At 37.7% G+C, this 9175-nt stretch overlaps 1 protein-coding gene across 1 annotated transcript; it reads left to right on the top strand.

Moving 5' to 3' along the window:
• The first annotated feature begins 1443 nt into the window (after positions 1–1443).
• Positions 1444–5348, top strand: LOC139665001 (immunoglobulin kappa light chain-like). Its single transcript, XM_071543936.1, has 5 exons — positions 1444–1545; positions 1991–2305; positions 3090–3097; positions 3300–3351; positions 4894–5348. Exons 1-5 carry the CDS (start codon positions 1497–1499, stop codon positions 5214–5216), a joined length of 747 nt encoding a protein of 248 aa, XP_071400037.1. The 5' UTR covers positions 1444–1496; the 3' UTR covers positions 5217–5348.
• Positions 5349–9175: the final 3827 nt, after the last annotated feature.

The following is a 9175-nucleotide window of genomic DNA, read 5'->3' as shown; positions in this document are numbered from 1 at the left end:
GAGATAAAAGAAAAAAAATATGTTACCTTGTTAGCTTTTGGTTGTCTGTAGCATGCTAGCTGACTTGCCAACTCGTAGCTGGTGGCTCTGGCTGAAAAGAAAGGATGTCAGCTGGAGTCCAAAATCTATCTTATGACTAAGACATAGGAAAAAGTGTAAATATCTATTTTATGTTTACGACAGAGTTATATATCATATATCTGTACTATAATAATCTCAGAGCCAGTAGCCAGGTAGGATAGTTATGGTAGCAGGAGCAGATACACTGTTCTCAGCTCTTGGTGTAACTGTTTGCTAATTGGTTTCTGAACTGTTGAGCAAGCCATTTCAAGCCAGCAGGATCAGCCGTCCCTTTAGCTTACTGTTGTTGAGACCAATAGCGAATTTAGAAATTATTGAGTAATGCTGTGAACTATAAGCCTAATTGTAGGTACAGAGGGGTTCTGGGACGCCAGAAATTGTGGGTCTAATTCAAAGACGTCTGTGATGGGAGGAGAGCACCTGATAACACCAGAGACAAAACCACACCCACACACACTGATTCCCTGGTTTTAAAATAAACTACAATACAATACACTTCAGCCATTTGGCTTTAACTGACTGACTGACTCTTGTTCAGACCAATTACGGCTCCTACTCCGGATGTGTTTCTGTTTTGTCCGTTTGTGTCTGAAGGGTCGGATCAGATACGCAGCCGTTTACTTAATGCAGCTGAAAAAAAATTACAGTCATTTATCACCATATCAGTAAACCAGATAGAGGATACATAAACCACTTAAATAAATGTTGGAGATGAGGTTATCTATGGAGCCGCTGAGAAGCTTCTGTTTGGCTGCAGTAGACCTACACTCTCAAAACTCCTATATGGTACATTAATGTTCCGCATGGTACAACTTGAGTTCTGTATGGAAAAATAAGCAAAACTAGATAATTGTGTTCACTTACACAGGTAAAATGTAGATAGGCTCAACACAACCAGCAGAGAGGAAAGAACTGGTGTAGCAGCTTAAAATGCCACAACTGGGCCGCAACAAGTTTGGATACGCAAATGTTCCGCATGCTGTGTAGTTCAGGCGTTAAATATTTAGAGCATAAAGTATAAAGGAGTTTTAAACTATGATTGGATTTGACACAGGATTTACCAAAGCTGTTCATTGCAAGGGAACAAGACCTTGATGGTAACAATTTACCTCACACTGGCCTCATTACAATGTATTAATCTGCATATTAAGACACAGGAAAGTAATGCAAGTACAAGATAATTCTGTCCAAGCACTTAATGAAAGTCTCCCTGATACGTCATTTGCCTACAAGGGTGTAACAACACAAGTACAGATTTCATTAAGTAGTGACATATTTTGTTGGTAAGTACAAACCAGGAAATGATTTGCATTGCAGGGACACTTAACACAGTCACTCCGATGCTTGGCAGTGTTTATAGAGCGATGAGCAGGAAGCCTCCTCACTCCTCTGTCTGAGAAAATCACCTTCCAACAATGAAGATGTTTTTGGTCTTTGCATTGGCAGCGGTCCTTTTCAGTGAAGGTAAATTGGGAAATTAATAGATTTTAATGTTGCATATGCTTCTCTTGTTTAGATGCAGGCTCTTTTCACATAGAGACTTTTGTTGTAATTACTTGTTGCATTATCTTCAGTATCTCGATAATTTCAGCATTTGCTCTGTTTGTATCTATATCCCCAATCCATCCATCCGTCTTCTAGCTGGTTATCCAGATCAGGCAAAGTTTCATCTCATTTAATCAAAGTATCAGTCAGAGAGTTAGACCAGAGGTTCCCAAACATTTTCATAACAAGGAGCCCTAAGTATGAAATCATTTTGTCCTGAGGAACGCCATCTGAAAAGTCTGTAGGTGTTAGATATCACTTTATACAGAATTACTTGCTAACTTACTTTGCTAACTTCTAGGGAGTGAAATAATAGTGAAATTAGACTGTTAACCACCAGATTAAACTCTATCCTCTGTTTCAGGATCCAGAGGGCAGCACACTGTGACCCAGACTCCTACAGAAACAACAGTCTCCGCAGGGCAGACAGTCTCTCTCGGCTGTAAAGCCAGCGCCAACGTGGACGGTGACTGCGGTCAATCGAGCAACCTGCAGTGTCAAGTCTGGTACCGACAAAAACCTGGAGAAACACCTAGAGCAGTGACCCGAGTAGGAAACTCCCTCGCAGCAGGAACGCCATCTCGATTCAACGCCGCTGGATCCGGGAGAGATTTCACTCTGACCATCAGTGGAGTCCAGGCTGAAGATGCAGGAGTTTACTACTGTTGCACTGAACACTGCAGTCCATGTGTGTTCACACAGTGAGAGAGAGCTGGACAAAAACTTCTGGGTTTATATACAAGTACTTCTATGGGAATTATGAAGTAGCCTATCAAAGTTGAAAAGCTGAAGAGAAATGACACGTAAATTTTGATCAAATTTCTTCAATTTTGCAAAAAAAAATGAGTCACTTTACCTCGACCCAGCTGATGGAAACGAGCATTTTATATTTTGCAACACTTCAAAAGTTCACATAAAATTCTCTTGACAGCTGGATGGAAACATAACATGGAATTTTTCTTTTCCCCGTCTTTGACTTCTTTTTTTCCTATGGAATTCCTCTGTCCATCAAATAAGCTTCATGTGAGGATACAAGAACAGACAAGGACGCATGTTTCTTTGTTCAGCCATGGTGGCTACCAACCAGCTCTTCTTCTTCTGTTTATTCCAAACAAAACCGAAACGTAAAACGCATCACTTCCTGTGCGGCAGAGGATTTTTCACAGGAAAGAGCGACCGGACACCGGCTGTTTAGAACAGACAGAGGAGAAGCTTTATGAACTGGAGATAGGCTGGATCACTGTTGAGTTAGAGCAGAGAGAGGGGAGCAGAACGGACAGTTATACATTTGATCAAATGTTGTGGATTATTACTCTAATCATTTCTGGCATGGATCTGATTCCAGGAGGGTTTCCCTCTGTCCAGAAGCTCAGATTCGGGGAAAAAAAAGAGTTAAAACCAGCTCAGCTTTTGCTTCTTCTTCTGCAGCTTTATGGCAGTTGCTGAAAAGACTAAATCCCCAGATCTGAGTGTGATTTCAATGGACCGGTGAGCATTTGTAGTTGGATTTTTTTGGCCTTTGGATCCGTCTTCCTCAGTGATTCATGGAGGTCATAATATTAAATAAGTCATCGTTATATTAATGAGTTGTGTGTTTGGCTCAGCCGCTGTGGCTGAACAGACGGAAAACTCGTCCAGGCGGAACGGAGGTTTTTGTACGACGGTCTAACCAGGCTGTATCACTGTGGTACACTTTCGGTGGCGGCACCAAACTCGTCGTCAAAAGTAAGTCTTACGTTTTTGTTTTCTTTGCCTTTAGCATTTTGTAAGGTTGGTGGGTTCGAAAAAAATACCATTAATGGGGTTTTTGTTAAAAATTTCCATTTTAAAATTAAAAAGTTAGATGAAATTCCTGACAGCATCGACAAACTGGTTTCTATTTTGTACGCTCAGTTTTGTAACGATACATCTCTAAGTCTCCAAATTGAATTTTACTTATATCTTACTTATATTTTACTTCTATATCAGAAAAATTTGAACCTCCTAATTTTAAATATATTTATAATGTATTGTAGGCTATATTACCATCTTTATCAATGGCAATGAAATTTTGACATAGAATGAACAAATAATTAGATATTCATACTGATTTCTAAACTCAGAATAACTGTTAGTTATCCTGCATCAGTAAAAAGTTCTGTTATGACAGAAAACCATTGCGACACAAATTCAGTAAATCTCTTCAAATGTTCACACAATGTTTTAGGATTTGAGAGAATTTTGGTACCCATGTATTATGTATTGTAACATATTATCAGATATTTTGGTTTTGCCCCATGGTCAAGAAAAGTTTTTATACATGGGAGACAAACTGTCAAAACCACTGTTAAAAAAAAAAAAAAAAAGCAAAAAAGTAATTTGATTTAGTGGCGTGGATGTGCGCTCTAAAAGTTGATCAAATCTATGCTATGTATCCTGAATATGACACTGAGTTACATAAACCTGTACTGTAAAAAAATTACATTAATTAAAGTTAATCTCGTGAACATACAAATAAATGCCTGGTCACTAGAATAAATTATGGAGGCTTTATGTACAGAGAAACTTCTTAATGACCTGCCTGAGGAAATGCTGTTAGCAAACTCTTCTTTTAATAATTGACAACTCATTTCATTATTATATAAAATAGTGCTTATCTCAAAACAGAGTTTACAAAGTGCGTCACATAAAAAAACTTAGCACAACATATGGAGTAATAGATAAAACAAGGGTGCGAAATAAAAAGAGTAGTTATATATCAAATCATTAGAAAAAAAAGCCAGTCTATAAAAATGGGTCATAATTTACAACTTATTTTCATTTATTATTATCATTTTTATTATTGTATTTTTTTTATTATTGTAGTAGTTGTAGAAATGTTTGTTATATATTGTTGTACAATTTTGTAATATTGCTATTATTATAATTAGCAGTGGTAGTAGTTGCAGTAGTATTTTTTATTATTCATTATTATTAACAGTAGTAACAGCAGTAGTAGAAGTTGTATTATTCATTATTCATTATTATTATTATTAATAGTAGTAATGCAGTAGTAGAAGTTGTAGTTGTATTATTATTATTAGTAGTAGTAGTAGTAATAGTATTTGTAGTAATATTGCTATTATTATTAGTAGTAATAGCAGTAATAGTAGCAGTATTGTTATTATTAGTAGTAGTATTTTGTCTCTGGTACAGTAACTCATGCTCTCTGTATATGTATATCTGTGTATGACAGTGAATGTACGACATGAACCTTGGAGTTAACGCAGTGTGTCGTCTCTCCCGCAGCCGGAGTGTCGGTGCCTCCGTCCCTCTCTCTGCTCCCCCCCTCTCGTGAGCAGCTGTCGGGGGGGGAGGCCACGCTGCTCTGCCTGCTGAGCGGCTACAGCCCCCAGGGGGCGCAGGTCAGCTGGGCGGTGGACGGGCGCGAGGTGACGGCGGGCGTCCTGACCGGGGAGGAGGCGGAGCGGGACGGGGGGAAGTCGGTCCGCAGCAGCACCCTCACCCTGAGCAAGGCGCTCTGGGAAGGCGGGGACCTGTACTCCTGCAAGGCCACGCACGACGGCAGCGTGCGCACGGCCACGCTCAGGAGGACGGAGTGCAGCGTCTGAACCAGAAGCTCCTATACGCACGTGCGGTTCCTCATAAAATATGGAAAGAAGAAATACTGTAGTTAAGTTTGATCTGCTGTGCTGTCTGAATGTCTGCTTTCATGCCTGTCTGTTGTTCAGAGGAAAATAAAAAAGATGTTTTACTCATTAAATTGTCATTGCTGTCGTTAGTACACACACACACACACACACACACACACACACACACACACACACACATATATTCCTTTCAATAACCGAACATGTATGAACTTATTCAACAGTATAAAGAAAATACAGTGCAGCTCAGTGACCTTTGACCCTGAGCCACATAGTATTTGTAGTTGGTGTTTGTTTTTATGTGCTCAGAGGACCAGATGGGTGGGGTTTACCACATCATTTCAATTCAGCTGTCAATCACAGAAACATAAATGAATCACTTTGCTGAGATTGTGTGATTGATAAACTCTCTGGTACTCACTGTTTCGTCCCACTCATCTGGGACTAAAGTAGACTAAAACCAATCAAATATATCAAATAATATCATCTATAATGCACAAAATAATGCTGCCATCATTATAACACAGTAAGGATCATTAAAATTTCAGGATATTTGAGTTTTGCATCAAGCAACGGCCCCGAATCTGTTCCAGATTACATTTGAGGCATTGATGACTCTTTTATCCAGAGAGACTTTCTAGATCACCAACATTACAAGCAACCAGTAGTAAGAAGGTCAAAGGTCACAGGACAACTGTACAGCAATGGAATAACAACTGGTTGACCAATTATTAGATTTAATAATTGGGTTGTTAGAATCATTTATTATATAAAAGTGCTAGGAAAATAAATCATTAAAAAAAGGTCAGTTTTTGCACAAACCTGTCTGACTGCACCTTGTGTAACTATTAGCCCACTTTGGGTCTGATTTTACTAAATGGCTACTGTTATCACTTCCTCTTACTGAAAAATATCCAGTTCCAGATACTGAAGGTTATTAAGGAACAGGTTATCACTCGCTGTAATATTATAAAACATGCTTTAGGGTGGAAAGTGCATTTTAAAACTGATTATGAGGTTGTATTGCTAAACATTTTGAACACAGTGAAAAGAAGTCCAGTCTGTTAAAACCCGCCGAGTGTCTGAAGCCCTCTGGGAGCAGCTGAACATCTGGCGGCCGGGTGGGTCTGTTCTGGCAGAAGACGAAACCAACGCACCCTGACCATGCAAATCACAGTCTGAAGGGGAATACCGCTCCGCGTACAAGGTGTAGGAAAGACTGAATATGAAAATGAACAACGCTTTTCTCAAGTTCTGAATCTATTCTGGGAGCTGCAGAAACCAGCGAAGCCTGACGATGCAAATCAGTTTAAAGAGGCATAAACTAAAAAATTAAGAGTTTATTTCCAAATGTTACAAAGCTATTTTGGACAAAAAAAATAAAATAAAATAAAAATAAATAAGTTAATCGTTCAATATCACTAAAATGTGGGGGGTCCAGCTGTTTAACGGTTTATCAGCCAAAGTATTAATTTACTGACTGTCCTTTATAAAGTACTTGGTTTTAATTTTGTGTTATTCAGCATTTTGATAGTTAAGAGTCTCTATTTTGGAGGACAGTTAGGACTGTTTTGTTTTCTGTTGCAGAGTTTCATTTCTGTCATAGAATAACCAATACTATTTTATTAATATTCATATTTCACTGAAAACCAACCGACAGATTTTGGCAGGAAATGACAGTCAAATTGCATTTCCTGAGAAAGGGAGAAAAATGCCTGTACATACACTATATTAAACATATAATATCATGAGAAAGAATTATAGAATTTTAATCAAACCATCTTAGGAAATACAGTTTGATGATGTCAAAGCATTGCATTTTCATCCACTTTTAACTAGTAACTCATAAAACAACAAACAATTTAGGAAAATGTCTACCTTTGCAGATTTACATTCTATAGGGTTAGAGTTAGGGTTTAGATTTGGTGAAATTCCCCAGTAAAAATCAAATCTGAGTCAGTAAAGACAGTGGAGGCAGCCTTACAGTCAAGTGCAGTTTTTGAACAAGAAAAAGTAGAGATACAGTACATCCGGGTTACAGGCAGCATTTATTTTGATACACAAATTTCTTTTCGTTTTCTTGATTTGTCTTAAAAAGCAGCCCTTTTTCTAAAAAACAAAATAAAGACAAAGATGGGTCCAGGACCGCAGAGTGTTTCACTGGATGAGTCGGTCGTGTTTCTGAACAGAACAGAACAGGAAACCCTCTAATATTTCTGCATAGAAACATCTTTGGTCTCCATGCACATTTTTACACATAACACAGAATTCCACCAAGATGAACTTTTAGATTGTTACTCTGCAACAGGGTAGAGTTTGCACACCTGACAAATTCAGTCATGGGTGCTGAGAGAAAGAGCAAAATGTAAAATATATATAAGGCTCTAGATGATGTGTGGGAGCCTTATATATACAGTACTGTGCAAAGGTCTTAGATTTTTTATATAAATTTCTTAGAAGTCTTAGATGTTTATTTGTTTTCTGCATTAGTGTGTCAGTAGACTGCTGTTTATTATACATTTTTGATATTCAGAAACTTTTCATTTAATTAGTTTTGAAAGCTTTATGGATATCTTTGACATATGCCTAAGACTTTTGCACAGTACTGTATATATATATATTACATTTTGCCTTACAGCCTTTGTTACTCTGCAAAAGAATAGCCATTTTGCTAAAATTTCTTGAGTTGTAAGTTGTCAGGATGAAGCAAAATGCAATCCAATGACAGCAGATTGCATCAGACCGTTAAGCTTCCCTGCACCCAAATTCAACATGTAAAATGAGAAACAAATAATGCAGAATAAGAACCGAATAGTCAGTTTTGGTGGAATTCCCCTTCAACATGTTAAAAACAGGGTTAGAAGTCAGACTCCCTGCCTCAGAACGTCCACTTCACACAAGTCATGACACGCAGCTCTACAGTGCATAGACCACACAGTACAATGCTTTCAAAAAGGAATAAAACAGTAGTAATAATAATAATAATAATAAATAATGATTCCATTTGTCCAACTGTAAACCTTACAATTTTTATATTAATAAGACATGTTCACTGCTCAACTCCAAACAAACTGAAGGCGGGCAATTCATTAATCCTCCAGTCGCCTTTGCACGCTCTGTCACACTTCTGTCCAGAAATAATGGGTTTGAAAAAAAAAAGAAGAAAAGAAACCTTTAATAGAAAATGTGAAAGTAGACACACATCTAGTCATGGTGAGTCAGGAGAAAACTGCTGAAACTCACACACTAGAAAACCTGACAAAGATCCAAAAACAACCGTTGGATCAAAACTTTTCTCCTTCAAAATAAAAAACTGTGAATTTGTGGGTTTCAATAAAATAAATAAAATACCACCTCTGGCATTCAGTCACTTCCTGGATTCTTCCTTTCAATGCAGCCAAACAGAAACCTACAACATTAAGGCCAGTTCGATTGGTTTAGTGCAAACACTGGACAGAAGAAGTGGAAAGTGTTTTACTCCAAAATAATTTCACTAGCAAAATGATCTAGCTGCACTTCAACATGAATTAAGACCTAAACTACTGCTGCAAAGGATTAAAAAAAAAAGAAGAGATTCAACCCAAAACCAGATGTCCAGCATCTGGAACAAGAGACACCAACTCAGATCATATGTATATGTGTATAATATGTTTCAACTATTGAATAATGTATAAAATGAAATGAATTTTATTTTTACACTGTATCAAGATATTTACTCCCTGTCTGGTCTTATCAACAGATCTTTTATTTGTACAGAATATGAAGTGGTGATTTGTTATCTATTTCTATTTTAAAATGTGTCCCTTACAATACAGTTAAGATGTGAATTGAATTTCAAGGAACAACTTGTTTTATAAAAAATGGGAATACAGCATTTTGGAATGAAACCCTTCAACAATTGCTCCAGTGCAGCTGAAAGA

The sequence above is a fragment of the Centroberyx affinis genome, unplaced genomic scaffold (assembly GCF_046629955.1).
Source record: "Centroberyx affinis isolate AG114_WGS23_722 - 3 ecotype Tasmania unplaced genomic scaffold, CSIRO-AGI_Caff_v1 ptg004416l_1, whole genome shotgun sequence".
In the NCBI taxonomy this organism is placed as follows: Eukaryota; Metazoa; Chordata; class Actinopteri; order Beryciformes; family Berycidae; genus Centroberyx; species Centroberyx affinis.
The sequence above is the reverse complement of the archived record's forward strand: the minus strand, read 5'-3'. Positions and strand labels throughout refer to the sequence as shown.

Bases quoted from the DNA above. Each gene is read 5' to 3' on its own strand.
- LOC139665001 (XM_071543936.1), top strand. From the start codon at position 1,497: ATGAAGATGTTTTTGGTCTTTGCATTGGCAGCGGTCCTTTTCAGTGAA. The intron at 1,546-1,990 runs GTAAATTGGGAA...CCTCTGTTTCAG, and splicing joins AGCGGTCCTTTTCAGTGAAG to GATCCAGAGGGCAGCACACT. The intron at 3,352-4,893 runs GTAAGTCTTACG...TCTCTCCCGCAG, and splicing joins CACCAAACTCGTCGTCAAAA to CCGGAGTGTCGGTGCCTCCG.